General features: G+C 36.9%; 1 protein-coding gene across 3 annotated transcripts in view; it reads right to left on the bottom strand.

The window, feature by feature from the left end:
- The window catches only part of Colec10 (collectin subfamily member 10), a 37,989-nt gene extending 21,718 nt beyond the window's left edge, over positions 1-16,271 (bottom strand). Inside the window, exons 1-2 of one of the 3 annotated variants that reach the window (XM_048802059.1) lie at positions 16,166-16,271; positions 15,875-16,050 (exon numbers count right to left, since the gene is read on the bottom strand). In XM_048802059.1, the coding sequence (XP_048658016.1) occupies positions 15,875-16,022 (148 nt within the window). In that variant the 5' untranslated portion in view covers positions 16,023-16,050; positions 16,166-16,271. Of the gene's footprint in view, positions 1-15,874; positions 16,134-16,165 lie in introns of those variants that run through there. The other 2 variants (XM_048802060.1, XM_015486399.2) reach the window with 2 other exon arrangements.
- Between the last annotated feature and the right edge of the window lie 306 nt (positions 16,272-16,577).

The raw sequence follows: 16,577 nt of genomic DNA, 5'->3' as shown, positions 1-16,577 counted from the left end.
CTTTTATCCTTCTGGCAATAGTTCACCGGATTAGTAGTGCTATTTAGCCTTCATTTAAAAATAGCCACTTACATTTGAAAATTAGATGAAAAGCTATAAACTGAAATAAATGAATTTCAGTTTTATAAAAGTGATTTGTTTGGGTCCCTCTAGGCCATTAGCTTGGTATGATAATCTCTCCAGCTGAATTCCAGCAGAGTACACAGTTGACCACATTTTCTTAGGTACTCTTTTCTTTCCTTTCTCTCAAGCAATCGTTTAAAATTGAATTCTACTTTGAAATTAAATAGCTGAAGTGAGGTCGGTACCCTGTACTCAAAAGAAGTGATTATTAAAAAATTAGGGCATTCATTTTGGAAAAGTTAAAGAAAAATTCAAAGGAAGCTATGCCTTTTTCATTGCCAATATCATTTTAGAGATGGAAGAAGTTGTTAGCAATCTTTCTCCTGATCAGCATTAGAATCAAGTAGGATAGTTACCATGGTGTTCTTCATTAATGAGGCAAGTACTCCTGCCTAAAACATGTGCTTTAACCCCTATATATATCTTCGTTCCACAGGTGCCAACTGCATCCTCATGTTTGGAAATTTCAACAATCGTATTGATTATTCCCCAGACCTCTCTGATACACATCAAATACACTAATAGGGTCATACAATGGATCAGCAGTTTTCCTTCTCTAATCGTTTTGCTGAAATATTTGGGCCTCCCTGAGATTTGCTATTGCTCACCTTTTCCCCATTCATCCAGTTTACCATACCCCAGGGTACCTGCACTTACCCCTGACCTGTCTTGAGTTATTTCCACCCAGTCACTTCCACACAGCTCTCTCCAAGGCAGAGGGACCGTACCATTGCTAAGAGCCTGGAGCAAGTCATTTCAGTTTTCCGAGTCTCAGTTTCTTCTTCCATAAAATGGAGAAAAATCATTCTTAGCTTGTAGGATTGTTATGAATTGAAGGAGATAGTGAATAAAAAGTGCTCACACAGCTCATTGGGTAAACCCCTCTATTTTTCTCTAATAAAGGAAGGGAAGCATAAAGTGATTGTTCCTTGGTATTCACTACCTCAATCTTTAGCCTATAACCATTACTAACGGTTTTTATTTGCCCATATTTTATTTAGTTTTACTCTTTCCTATTGTGTTTATCAGTATTCTTTTTCATTGTGGCCAAAATACCTGACCAGAGCAACTTAGAGGAGGACAAATTTATTTTGGACTCACATTTTCAAAGGTTTCAGTTCACGCTCATCCTCCTCCATTGCGTAATCATAATGGAGGAATGGCGTGGTAGAGGGAAGCTGCCCAGTTGTCGGCAGTTCAAAAGCAAAGGAAGGAGATAGAGACAGATATATTCCCCAAGGTCACATCCCCAGTGACCTACCTCCTCCAGCCATACCCCAACTGCCAATCATTTTTATCACCTCCCAGTAAACTTATTCAAATACTTAATCCATTAAGTGGATTCATCCATGGATAAGGTTAGAGCCCTCAGAATTCTGTTTTCTCACCTTTGAGCATGGCTGCATTGCCTAACACATGAGCTTTACAAGGCATAATCCAAACTTAAATCACAACTATGAAAATTTTCACACATTCAAAGATGAAAAAACAAACACATCACTGAGTTTAGTGACCACACTGTCATTGCTTCATCCTTCTTTCTGATTTTTTATTTGCCCATATTTTATTTAGTTTTACTCTAGTAAAGTCAATGACATATCTTTCTTAACTACTTTAGCAAGTGTCCCTAGATGATGGGAACAGTCTCCTACATAACCCTATCACCATTATATAGATCTTGTTTTCTAATGGTCTACAAGTATTTGCTAAAATCGCCTTCATAGAATTCTATAATCTTGTTTGTCTTGAGTCCAATATGATTAAATATGTTATGACATATTTAATCTAGTAAAAAAGGAGAAACAAACTCTTAGAAAGAGTTGCAGAAATTCACAGACTAAGCCTAAATTCTTTGAAAATAAATCATGACAAATCATTCATTTGCTCTTTTGGTAGAACTAACTGATAGATCAAGAAACTACCTTAGGGCTGGGGATGTGGCTCAAGTGGTAGCGCGCTCGCCTGGTATGCGTGCGGCCTGGGATCGATCCTCAGCACCACATACAAACAAAGATGTTGTGTCTGCCGAGAACTAAAAAAATAAATATTAAAATTCTCTCTCTCTCTCTCTCTCTCTAAAAAAAAAAATAAAATAAAGAAACTACCTTAAACAAGTATTTGGAAGAAGACAAATTCCCATTGGTCATTCACAAAAGGTGGTTTCTGGGAAAGTGGGCTGATCTGTGATGAAGCCCATAGGCAACAAACTTACTTATCCCCAATGCAAGTCTCCTCATTATATATGATTACCTGTTGCTGTAGTCTGGCTGTTAAATGTGTCCCTACAGCCCACATGCTAAAGACTTGGTCACTAGGATGGTTCTTTCTGAAGAACAATAAACATTATGCTTCTCAGGAATGCAGAAGAAATATTTACTTGGCAGTGGGACATGGATCCTCCAGGATATATCTGATGTTTTCCTCTAACATTGGGTCACACAGTTATGATGAATGTGCATAAAATAAGATCATTCTTGTAGAACAATGAACACATTCCCTAACACATTTAAAGTGCTCCAAAAATATTATAGGAATACAGCTACAAAGGGACCAGTGGAATCTCAGTTTATAGGAAAATGTGTCTTTAAGTAGAAAATATATCTCAGGGAGCATCTTATAAGAAAGATATTCTTTATAAAGATTTAATTTGGCAAAGGTCTTCACTCTCAGGAACCATGTTTCTATTCAAATTCCCTTTGGAAGCCTGATGCAATAGATGAAACTGGAATTTATACATATATCTGTATATAAGTATGTATGTATTTATGTATATATGTATAAATATACAGACATGTATAAATATACATATTATACAGATATAAATATACAGAATAAGTATCTATTGGTTAGTTCTTCCAGAAGAACAAATGGAATTATGGAATTATTGGTCATGATTTATTTTCAAAAAACTTAGGCTTTACTCCTGTGAATTTCTGCATTTCTTTCTGAGAACTCATTTCTGTCTCTCTCTCTCTCTCTCTCTCTCTCTCTATATATATATATATATATATATATATATATATATATATATACATACACAAATATATGTATACATATGTATACACACATATAAGTATTCATGCATGAATATATGAATTTTAGTTATACACACATACTTAGATGTATATGTGTGTATTATACACATATGTATATGTGTACAAACTTAGGCTTAAATTCTGAATTTGTCATATAATAGCTCTTTAATTGTATACTAAATAATTTATACCTATACTTCAATAAATAATTGAGTTTAATAAATAATTGAATTTTAATCATTTTAATAAGTAACTAATTTAATAAATTATTTAAACTTAAATTAAATCTTGTACTAAATAATTAACTTCCCTGCTTCAGTTTTCTATCCTGGAAAATGGGGATAATGACCTTTTATCACAGAGTTACTTGACGACTTAATGAGATTATGGAGGTAAAATTCCTAAAAGAGCCCTTTGCATGGGGTGTGCCCCACTACTCATAGATGCTGTGTATATAGTGGGCATTCTTCCTGGTACCTATCTCTGGCATTCTGGTAACAGCTCTACAATTTTCTGTAGCAAATCAACACTCACTCATTCTTAGACCATTTGGTTTGGGCTTTACTCCTGGTGATTTGTTCAGTAAATTGACAAGTGACCCAATTAGAACCTATTAAGTCTCAATTTGAGGTTTTCAGTTAGAACTTAAACAAAACAAAACTTGATTCGTCTACAGGGATTACAGAGGCGATAGACTATCATTGAAGAGTTTGAATCTATCTTGACACCATGAAGACAGAATCTGCTTTACAACAAAGTCATTATAGAATAAATTAAAACCAAATGAGTAGACTGAGTCCAGAATATATTGCTCAAGCGTCTGCATCTAATGCATCTTGAATTCCTTTTTGTAGTGAGTCTCTAAATTGCACTTGTCTCCTGTTCGTTTGTTTGATAAACCAGGGTAGGTTAGGTTTGTGATGGGTTCTTGTGTTTGCAAACACAAGTTTCCTTACTAATACAAGCTTTAAGCAATGACCAGGAGAATGGTGTCCCTTCCCAGGGGAGGTAAAAACCTCAGGAGAAGATAGGCATGAAAGAGTCACCATTATGGTGCATAAAGGAAGGAATGCCTAACTCTACCTGCCCACATCCCAAACTCTCTCCTTGCTTTTTTTCTTTTTGGTCAAGATTATGTAAATGGAATTTCTCACACTGGGCTCCACCCGAATAACCTTACATCTCAAGGTATGTGCAAAGCAAATAAGCAATCATATAAATTTGTCACTATATTGTAATGGGTTGGTGATGAAATGTCCTCACAAGTGAAAGCTCATGTGGATTTTTATTTTCTGTTGATCTCCATGTACCTTACAGATACAGGTCATGGGTCACCTCCTCTGTCTATGTCTTCAAGGTACAGATGTTCCTGCTTCCACCTCCCTTGTCAAGAGTCAGAATTTCTCTCTCTCTCTGAAGGGCACCAATTTTGCTCTTCACAGCTCCATACCACGCAGAGTCCTAGAGGGTCTGGGGTGATACATTGCCTTCTTTGCATCCCTAGCTGTTGGCATAGTCTGGGGTGTTGGTGCTTTCTCAATAAGTATCCTCAATATAAAAGGAACAGCTTTTCCAAAGACAAGGTGGATAAATGAGAACTTAATGACAGTACAGTCAAATGAATTTGTGATTGATTAAAATGTCATTCTCAATAGTGATTGGTTAATAAATTGACTTCAGTCTTCTAGGGGTCTGTGGTGATGGCCCATAATCTAGCGAAGCAGCCCAGATGAATACACAAACCACTGCTTCTATTCTACTGTTTCCACGGCTGCCCTACACCCCATATTTCTGCTTTCTCTTCAATTTTACCTTTGTCTCCCAATTAGTTCTGAATTTCCCAGGCTCAGCTTTGATCATTCCCCCTTCCTCAAGTCCATCTGGATTCCCAATTTTTCTCATGTCCATTCTTTCTTTTTCCTCCCATACTCACTTGCATTACTTTGCCTCTGCCTGTGCTTGTGCCCCAAACTTTGTCCCTGTAGGTGATTCCTTAATGGTCTCCAGAGTGTTTGTTTTATTGACTTATCTGAAGTGCCTAGAATATTTTCTGTTCAATAAATAGTGTTGCAACACTTGTTTCCTTGGATTTGGACTTCAGTTTCCCAAACCATCTTGCAAATTAATCTTTATAAAAACCAGGTTTTCATCGTGCTATTGTGCCATTCAAAACGTTTTAGCAGTACTTCTATGTTCATAGGCCCAATCTAAACTAATTATTCTAATATGCAGACTGTCAGTTTGGCATCCAGGGAAATTCCTCAGGTTATTTTCTGGCATTGACCTGCATAACCTTGTCTTCCTGTCCAACCTGTCTGTTCATCGTTCATCAAAATGCCCTTCAGGTCCTGTTTCCACAGAGTGGCACATGCTTGTTCTTTCTATTTGAAATTTATTCACTTAGAGAAGAAACCAAATGTTGTAAATGATGGACATATGTGACCATATGAGATTAAAGTTTTGATATGGTGAAAGACACCACATAAATGTACTAGGTTTATTATCAAATAAATGATAGACAAGAAAAAAATTGAACACTAAGACATTGAAATGAATATTAGTCTTAATTTACAAAGAACATTTGCAAATTGCTTTGCAAAATGACAATAAATAAATCAAAAAGATGGACCAAATATTTAAACAATAAATAAGAGATGAAAAGTGTCCAGGTTCTTTATTAGTTATACATATGTATACTAATACATATGTAAATATCTGTATCATATTTCCAAAGGTACTATAGATATAGAGAATTGAATGTTCTCATTCATTGCTCTTGACAATTTAAATTGCTACACTTATGAAAAATAATCAGTCAATATGATTAAAATTAAAAACACATATACCCGAATTTACCTTAGGGAACTTATTTTACTGGAATAACAGTAACAATAAAAAAATATACAGTGGCAGAAATATAACCCATAAACAATCTAAAATTTATATCATAAAACTGATTAAAAATATAATAATTTATATTACATTCTTTTGGCTAAATTTGGCTAATATGACACAATCTTCAATGATAGTAAAAGTAATGAGTTATAGAAGGTTTTCTGGATAAGGAGTGAGCTCCACATTACGTTTCATATAGAATGTTTCTTGGTGAGTAATGTATCTAGTATGATACTATTTAGAATAAAAATAAATAAATATAGAGAATAATATTAATATCAAGGCATTGATGATGGTTACATGGTAGAAGTGGATCCAGAAATAAAAAGGTGACCATAAAGAAAGACCAATAGCTTTTCTTTACATGTCTCTATTTTGTACATCTTTATACATGTTACATGTTACCATTAGCATGAAATTCTCTTGCAATTTAAAAATACATCATAAATAATGTAATGAGAACTATGGCTCTTCTCTCCCTTTATAAATTTTACCCATGAGTCTTATCTCAAGTTAATTTCTAATTTCTATGAATTTATTGATAGAATTATTTCCTTGATAATTCACCATCTGGTTCCTGTTACTGCATTATAATTGCTGCCTTGGAGTATTATTTAAATAATGCATTCTTATTTAACTGTTCGTATTAATGTCAACTTACTTAATTAGAGTGTGAGTTTTTTGTGATAATAGAGGAACACTTTGATCTAGAGTGTTGTTTAAAGCTTCACAATTCACTCACTCGTTCACTCATTGAACAAATATTGATTGTGTTTCTACTGGCTATCGAGCTCCACATTGGGTCTTAAGGATTTCAGCACCATCTTGGGCAAGACATTATCAATGCCTAACAGTTTTATGGGGAAGGAGGAACCAAAGGAGGTCTTGGAAATGAGTAATTTGCTAATGGGAAATTGGAGTGTGTTGGTTTTTAACAAAGTGAGACTCGGGAATCAGGAGAATTGACTTTGACTTGTCTATGCTTAGCCTCTTAATAGCTTCTTAATCCCCACCCACATTTTTATATTCTTAAAAGTAAAACAAGAAGGGGTACAGGAGAATGAGCTGAGATATGAAGCATTTGGGGAGATTCAGCTCCTGTTAATAAAGACTTGTAGGCAAAGGCAGAGTTCCTTTGACAGCAGTCAGTGCTGGACATGTTGCTTTTCACACATTCATTTTCTCAGAATTAAAATGTCAGAGAATCAGGAAGAGATGACAGCACAAAACGTTGTTCAAATGATACCCATGTGGTGTTGCCTCCCCTGATCATGGGGAGACAAGAAAACCTTCCCTATACAGGTTACTCAAATTTTAAGCTCATTTAAATTTGAAAAACAAACATCCTCTTAAGTGCACTCCAACCAGGAAAGTGGGTCACCTCCCTTGTACTGTACTCTGTATGAACTTCCTGGCAGCACATTGCTCTGTGAATAGGATCATACACCAGGGTTGCCCCACAATCATTGATGGATTGTTCTGTCTTGCTCCTCAGTGATAAGCATGGCACTAGGGTGACACTGGTAAACAGTTCCAGAGGTCTTCCTTGTGGTGTGTCAAAATCACCTGGTTTCTATGGGGACCTTCCTTTTTCTTTGGAGCACATTACCTATTTACCCTACCGGCTGCCTATTCCATCTCCCCACTTCCCATTAGACATATGGGCCTCCTCTATTTGGTCGTCTTGTCATTTGGTCACCCAGCATGTGTTCTGATGAGAGAGAGGTGACTTTGTTGTAGCTTTTGGCTCTGAACAGCAAAATCATTTTTCTAGATACTGGTTTATCTCAGGCCCAACTGAACAACACTATTGAAACTATTTTTGACGAGACCCAATAGTATAGTGTCTTACATATACACTGGCTCATAGCAGCAAATAAATGACCCTCAGACTCTAGAAGTTCTTGAATAGAAAGAACAATAAGAGCCACCTCCTTAAGGAATTTGGTTTCTTTATTATATCTAACCTGCTTTATTAAGATATGGCTGTTTTCCTGAGAGAAGACTATCTGTTTAACTGAGCTCAGCTCCCATCAACAGCCAAGTGGACTAGGTTCCTGCCTTCATGGTTAGGGAGGTAAAGTGGGCACTGGATTTCTCTTCAGAATCCTCCCTCACAGCTATGCAGTCAAATCATATCTAAGAGAAGCTTTTTTCTCTTCAATAAGGAAAGTAACCCCTACCTAAGTCAGGAGAGCTGAGACAAAATAATAAACCCTTTATAAATTCTCAAGAGTTATGTGCATGTATTTGTTTAACAGATGCAAGTATAGACTAATGGTCACAAGAGACCTAAAATGATGCTCTCAGTGTCAAATCAAGCACAATCACCATGAATAATATGAAAAGTATTAAGTTATTTAGATGCTACCTCACTTGAGTCTCTGCATGTCAGGTTTTTACTGTACATATTTACAATTCTTTTCTAAAAGAGCAGTGAGAGCTATAAAACATAATAAAGAATTTTCTAAAATTATAGGGTACACAAATAAAATATGTGATGCAGAAAACTGACAAACTGGAGAAGGGATAGAATATCATGAGACGTTGTGGGGAGGCCTAATAAAATCATTCCAATTGAGTTGTTAAGTTTTCACAAGTCAAATTTCGTAAACACAAACATGAAGAGTAAGAAAGAGAACAGTTGTGCCTGGCTTACCCATGTCATCAACCACCGGAGCCAATAGAACACCCTGCTGGTGGAACAGATAGTAACTGAAGGAAAACATTTCTTAAAGAAAGAAAAAGTACAAGACCTGAGGAAGCATAGTCTCTTTCTCCTTTGGGTCCTGCTAACCTCCAGTTTGGTTACATTGACAGAGTGCTTGACACTGAGTCTGTTCTATACCAAGAGCGTCACATGTCTTAACTCACTCTTGCTCACCTCAGCCCTATGGAGGAATGGCCTTGTTATCATTCCATGCCATTGATGAGAAAACTCAAGCTTAAGTTTAGCATGTCTTAAAACCCACTGCATCCCTGTTTTAACCCCAGGGGTGTTTATACTGTTATCATTCTCATGTTACTAACAAGGAACACCAGGACCAGATGGAGAACTGCAGAAACAAGGCAATATTAGTGGAGAGAAAGGGTGACCTCAAGTTCATGAGCTATTGAAGATTGGAGGCTGACTTTGAAGTGGGACTGAAAATAGGGAATTACAGTGAGAGGCAGAAGGTGGTGGCCTGTCCCTGGTGGGTTTCTATTGGGAGATAGTGTTACAGTTTATTAGCTTTACCTTAGGAACTGGAGAGGACGAGGCGGTGGGGAGGGGATGAGAGAAAGAACTTATGGTGATTAACAACATCAATGGAAGATAATGCAAGAAATAATGATAGCTAAGTTATACACTAGCCATATTTTAGCATGTTTAAAATAAGCATTTGAGATGGGTAATATTTGTATCTCCCTTTTGAAGATGAGAAATCTGAAGCTTAGGTCACAGCTAGGTCAGTAGCAGAGATCAAATTCAAAGCCCACGATTTTAACCAACATGCAAGTGGTTAACATCATGGTCTCTACTAGTGATTGATATATAGCCAAATTATTACATAAAAGAGTTAGGGAGATAAATGGCATTGGTAAAGGATGTGTTCTTATTAAAATGAAGCAAACAATTTTTTTTTTTATCATTACTAGTCAGTACCTGACTCGTATTTATCCATATTTTGATAGATTGGAATTTTGTTCTTTCTCTCCTGACCTTGAAATTTCTTGGCATCTACTCAAAGGGAGAAGAGGGAAAAAAAGGCTCCAGACATCCACACCCTGAAATATAGAATTTAAAACAGCAAACCACCTAAAATATTGGTCTGTCCTTATGCGTAAAATATGTATTAAAATGAATAATAAAAGAATCTAAAAAATTGATATAATTAATAAAAAAAGTTTTGGGGAAATTGCCTACTTGCTTAACCAGTCTGATAAAGTCACCAAAAAGGAATATGCAGCTTAACTTATATCAAGGTGACCGAGTTAAAGCAATTCTTTGCCATGTTTAAACACTGAACTCTTTTTCTAATGTTAATTTATAACACTGAAGGATTATTCCATGCTTAATGAGAATGATAAAAGATGAGTACAATTATGTAATAGAGTGGAATGGGACAACTCCGGGAATCTGCAGTCTAAATTCTAGTTTTAGCTTTGCCACCAATTAGTAGCTGTGTAATTTGGAGCAAGTTATTTAACTTCTCTGGGACTCTATTCAGAAAAGCAAAAACAACTGGGGTTCAACCACATTATCTCTGAGAGTTACCTTGCAAGTAGTAAGACTACTGGTTTGAATGTTTGAGATCCAGATATCCCTGGGCATGTCTCTGATTGGGGAAATCTCAAGAAAGCCTCTGTGATGGAGGCTGAGAAGTATTTGAGGATTTGTAACCTAACTTGTGTCATTGCTGGGATATGGAGCCAAATCTAGTAAAATAGTGGATGGCTAAATAGAAGTTCATTTTCTTGTAGTTAAAGGATTCACTAAAAAAGAAATTATCCCAGAAAATAGGTATGAGCTCTGCAGGATTTCCCTCATGGTGTCACCTCACTTACCAAATAGAGGCAATTGTGCACACCTTGCATAGTCTGGCACTCAGACGTATGCCCTGGCCTCTCCAAACGTGAGTTCCATGAGGATCAATGGAATCTCTAAGTAAAAACCTGCCTAAAATCCCCTCCCACTGATTAGAAGGTTTAGCAGTCTGATTGGCACACAGAGTCCAACTGTAACTGAATTGAATCTACCCTGCCCCTTCCATCTCTGCAGCTTTGGGCTAGTGACTTAATCATTCTGAACCTCAGTTTCTTCATCTGTCTAATGGGAATTACAATGTTTTTTTTCCTCCTCAAAGTCTGTTGAGATACTTAAATTGAAATATGGTTGTAAAGCACTTGCACTTTTGCAAATGGCAGCTCTTGACAGTCATACTAACACACTGGTTGACATTGTCATTAGAGCCTTGCTGAAGGGGGAGACAGTCTTTTTCTGCCGTGTGATTCATCGCAGGCCACATGAATGGAAGAGTAGTGATGGCTACTCTCAGGAGTTGCCATGTTCTAGAAAGTGACCCAAAACTCTTCTAGTTGAATGAGGTGGCAGCAGGTCAGTGCATGGGCTGGGCTGAGACAGGAGCACCAAGGAAGCAGTGGCACTGTTGCATTTAGCAGAGGATCAGTGGCCACTGGCAAGGATCCAATCACAATGCCCCCCAACAGGAAAAAACCCCTTTTTAGAATCATCCACAACATTTTCTATGAACAGACAGGATATTATGAAGTTGTATTAACAGTTTACATTATTGCTAAAATGTTAAGGGATTTTGAAAAATTTGAATTTATTTATTTAATCAAAAATGTTAACAAGTACCCACTATGTGCAGGAGCTAGGATAACAAATTTAGTAAATGGGTGGGGTCTTGGCCTTCATGCAGCTTGCATTCTAGGCCTGACTAGACACATATAAAATGCACAAGAGGTTCTCATTTAATAGTGAGTCTGTGAAAATAGTAAGATGTCTTAGGAAGAGGACAGGTGAAGCCAGGCATGGGCTTGCTGTGCGTAGGGCAATTGAGCTAAGATCTCAATGAGAAAGAACCATCCTTGGGAAGACAGAACCAGGCAGAGACCACGGCTCTGAGTCAGTAATGAAAAACAAGACCAGAATGTCCAGAGGAAGGTACAGGCAGAGGAGTAGTTTGAAATGATGTGGGAGAAGTTGGGAGAAGCCAGATATGAAAAGACCTTGTAGACCCTAAAGACAAAAATGCCATTGAAAGAAAACTAAGAAGCTAGCAGAAGCCAAGATAGGCAATAGGGTAACAGAGCATTGATTTCCAAACCAACTAATGAAGGCCTGGTTGATTTTCAGAAAGGAAATATGCCATAAACTTTCAGCATGTTTTAGTGTCTAATGCAACTGTTGGGCTATGGGGTTGCATGAACCCCATTGTCTTAGTCACTTGCTATTACCAAAAATATGGCCAGCAGATTATTGTGTGAGCGTGTGTGTGTGCATGTGTGTGCATGTGCGTGTGTGTGTGTGTATGTGTGTGTGTAGGAGAGAAAGAGTGTTGGGATTGAACCCAGGACACTCTATACTGAACTATATCCACAGCCCTTTTCATTTTGAAAAGGATCTCCCTAAGGTGCAGAGGCTGACTTCAAACTTGCAGTCCTCCATCCTCAGTCTCCCCAGTCACTGGGATTACAGATGTGCACCACTGACCCAGCAGGTCTGTTTTAAACACAATATATAGCTAGTGTAAACTAGTGGATGTCATGTAATGACAACAGTCTTATAGTCAGAGGCCAGAGGTCAAATTTAAGTTCCCTGTTCACATCTACTGAAAGACTCTGGGCAGTCATTGAGATTGTTTCCTTACATTATGTTTACGGAATTACCACCACATAGGAAAATTGTGAAAATTTTGGAATTTCCTTGAACATTTTAAAGCATCTTCCAAATATGTCTTGCTAATTCAAAAGTTATTTTCTAAATTTCTTGTCATTGTTGTTTTCAAGTAAAACCACTAGGGGTCAGAATTTCACATAAGTTTCTAAAAGAAACCATCAAGGGTAGAAAAAACAGCACTTTTCTACTAAAGCAGCATAAAACAACAAATTAAGCCACAGAAAGAAAAATAATGGTGACTTTCAACAAATAAGTTTTGATAATTGTAATGATGCTTATTTCCCGAATTGTTACTTAACAAACTTAGGGAAAATTGTTACATATCTATTTTTGATGTTTGGTTATTTCAATATTTTCAGGACAAGTCTACAATGAAGGTTCATTTTTCAAATAAAGAAACAGAAGCAAAAAGTAGATATAATAATAAGCTGAAGATCAAGCAGACTGAATATATAGTGCCTTTCTTTCCACTAAGTGATACTTAGGAACTTGTACTCTAAAATAATGTCTTTATATTGGGCAACTTTTCTATAACTGAATAGTATTACTGGTTGTTTTCCAACTGAAACTCAAAATAACTTGCATATTTCCTATATGAGATTAAAGTTAGTTCCTTTTATTGTCTGTTTCCCATACTATCTAGAGCTTCTGAGCTCAGTGCTGCAGTGCCAGTAAATAAGGTAATGAGATGGTTAGTCAAAAATACAGACCACTTAGTCTTAGGAAAAATATATTAACAAAAGTGATAACCCAGCCCTTTGAAGTGTTTATCTAGCCATTGAGCATTTTGTTTTTTCATTCTGTGGAGTTAAAGATCCAAGTCTGCCTTGTTTGGGGTTGGGAGGGGCTGTTACAGTATTCATAAAGGAATGAAGTAGAGATGGTATTCTATATTTGAGAGAAGTTGCCATATCTTGTTTTTTGGTGTGCACACGATATCTCACATAGCACCTATTGTAGAGGAAAAGCAGTAATAAATATGCTTAGATAGTTCCATGTACATTTGTAGGCAATTTGTAGAGAAAGAAACAAGTGTTGATCCTAAGAGTCTGCAATCTAATCCCAAACTTACCCTGTAGACCTAACTCCTAGGAAGGTTCCTTATCTTAGCTTTAAACCCTTGGCATCTAACCAAGGACTCCAGGGCTGTACAGTACATTCCAGAATCATGGTATCTATTTACTAAGAAGGAACTTAGAATGCTTTTGATGCAAAGTCCCCAGGCTCCAGGGAAGAGAAGAAATGGCATCTTGAGTCCCTCTTCCAGTGTCCCTCTTCCTTAGATGTGTCACATTTTCATCCTGCCATACTCTGGTTGTAATCATCTCATAATTCTACACAGACTCAAGAATAGAGTTAAGGAAGTTTCCATCCCTTGAAATTGTAACAGCATTTGTAATGGGAAAGAGTTTTGTGGTAGGTGAAGAAATAACGATAAAAGGATACAGGGTAGACAGCCTGCTGACATTCAGCAAATATTAATTACATCCTGATTAAAACAATAAAGTAAAATAAGATGCTTTCAAAGGATTTCTAAAGTATACTCCTTGCTTTTTTTCTTGGAAAGATTTAAGGTTTTTATCTATACTTTTTAATTTTTTAAAAGCAAGGATTAAGCAGGGCATGGTGGCAAATGCTTATAATCTGAGCCTCTCAGGAGGCTGAGGCAGGAGGATTGCAAGTTCAAAGGCAGTCTCAGCAACTTGGCAAGGTCCTAAGGAATTTAGTGAGACCTGGTCTCAAAATAAGACATAATAAGGGTTAGGGATGTGTGTTACAGTGGCTATGCACCCCAGGATTAAATCTCTGGTCAAAAAAAAGAGCAAGGGTTAAGGGGATTCTTCAGCCAAGTGCATTCAGCACATTTTCTAGTTTCTGTTAAGCTTTACCCATTCCTTGGGTATTCTGATCTGCCTAAACAATTCTTACCTAAGACCCATCTGAGTCACTATCGTCTTAGAAAATCTGCTCTGACCTCTGTGCCCCCATAAATTATTTACCTCTTCATTGTTTATGGCACTTAGACATATTATCCTGTGTACATCTTGTGCCTAAAATAGTGCCTGACACTTATTAAGTTTTCAACATATGCCAGTTAAATTGCAATGAATGAAATTGTTACATTGACATATATTATATCTTGGAAATTATTTTAATAATACCTTATTGTTCTTTCAGTTGGAAAGTTACAGTTTCTGTGCATGGAAAATGATTTACTGGTGCTCCTTTTAAACAGACCCTCCCACTTACACAATCAAGGAAAACATTAATTTCAGCTCTGTCCATGACACCACAGTAATAACACAAAGTTTCCTACACTCTTTGGAAAATACAGTAATGGTTTTAAGTAAATACTTTATTTCTAATCAAAACTTTCTTTTCTGAACATTTGCCCTCACATTATTCATTTATTCACTCAAGAAATTATTTGGAAGCCCCAAGGTCTCATTGCTCCTTCTTGCATTTATTTTATGGTATCAAAGGTTAAAACTTGGATTGCAATCTTTGGAGGAAATTAATTCACTGATTAAAAAATGCACTTTAAGCAATACACATTTAAATAACTGACAAACATCAGGCCTTTTAAAAAACAGTTTTTGGAAAGACCCTTTTTTCTACTTAAAATTTTAAGCAGCTGCAATTCTTCTGCCCTATAGCCTGAAGAAGCATAGCTGAATTACTAATAAGAGAGCACCAATCTGCAGTGCAGTGACCACTTTCAGAACAAAAGGGTAAGAGCTGAAGCCAGGAAAGCAGATTTATTTTTTATTTTTAAATTTTTTTTTTCAACCAGTTGCTTGAAGCATATTTGGACCTTGGCTCTGCTTGGAAAAAAATTGCAATATTCAATCATTCTTCAGCGAAAGGCACTTGACCTCAAAGATTCTACTTTCAAATAAAGAATTGTTCATTTATACACTACCTCCAATCTTTCACCCCATCACCCCCCAAAATTCATCCTCTTCATTGGAAACTAGGAGCCAATTAATTAATGAAAAATATGTTTAAGATTTAAGTTTTCTTTCACTGAACTTTTGCCTAAATAGCTTTAGCAGAATCATTATGAGAAAGGGGAGGAAGAAAACCAGCCCAAGAATAGAGCTAGATGCTCTTAAAGAAAGTGTTTCTGAAGAACAATGACTTGGATGCACATCTTCCTGTGGGTATGATGGAGGAGATTTCCTCTGTCCCCTGGTAAATTCAATCAGATTCCTACCCCAGGGCTTACATCTCCTCCCAACCTTCTCTTACCTAATATCAGGGAAGACTTCAAATAAGTACCTACTAGTGATTTCCCAAAATATAGGTGGGAGAAAGTTGATAAAGGGGATAAAGGAAAGTCATTGAGAACATAGAGTGGGGATAAGGGAAGAGATGGTCTTTACTACATGAGATTGAGGGTTTCTTTCCTCACCTTTGGGTCCTGGTGAAATTGTGTGTGTAGCGCAGACTTCTGTGGTAGGGCGACTATCAATATCCAGACCCAGACTCTGAATTTGCAAGAGAAAGAAGAGCAGGAGGATGAACTGATTGTTTCGAATCAGGACTCCAAAGCCATTCATTGCTGAAGTTCTTCAGAAAAGGATTTTCCTGAAATGCCAAATAAATAGCTTTATGTTAAATCAAACTTCTGCTACAGGGAAGAAAGGGAAGGGTTAGGGGCACACATTCCAGAAAGTGCTACAAAGACAAGAAGGAAGTTGACCCTGAATTTTGTTTATTTTTTCAGTATCCCAAATAAACCGTACATGGTCCAGACTGTTTATTCTCAAGTGACAACAGTTTATTGAAAACTATCTCTTAACTAAACACTTCAGTGTGCAGGCCAGGAGAAACATTCTGAGACTAAAGAGGATGGGGTGCCTCTGCTCAGTACTTGGTCTGACAATTTTTAGGTTACACTGAATTTAAATGCTGGGTACCAGAGAGTTGTGAACCAGATGTTTTTGCAGATATGATGCAAACACCCTGTAAGACTTTGAACTTTTCCCGAGGTGACATCCATCAGCTGATGTGGCAGCTGACCACAGAGGCTTCCAATGTTCCCCATGTCCTTCTCTTGCTAACAAAAAGTGATCTTGTGATTAAATCTCAAAGGAAAGAATAACCATCTTCTC

This window comes from Marmota marmota, unplaced genomic scaffold (assembly GCF_001458135.2).
Source record: "Marmota marmota marmota unplaced genomic scaffold, marMar, whole genome shotgun sequence".
NCBI classification, from domain to species: Eukaryota; Metazoa; Chordata; class Mammalia; order Rodentia; family Sciuridae; genus Marmota; species Marmota marmota.
The sequence above is the reverse complement of the archived record's forward strand: the minus strand, read 5'-3'. Positions and strand labels throughout refer to the sequence as shown.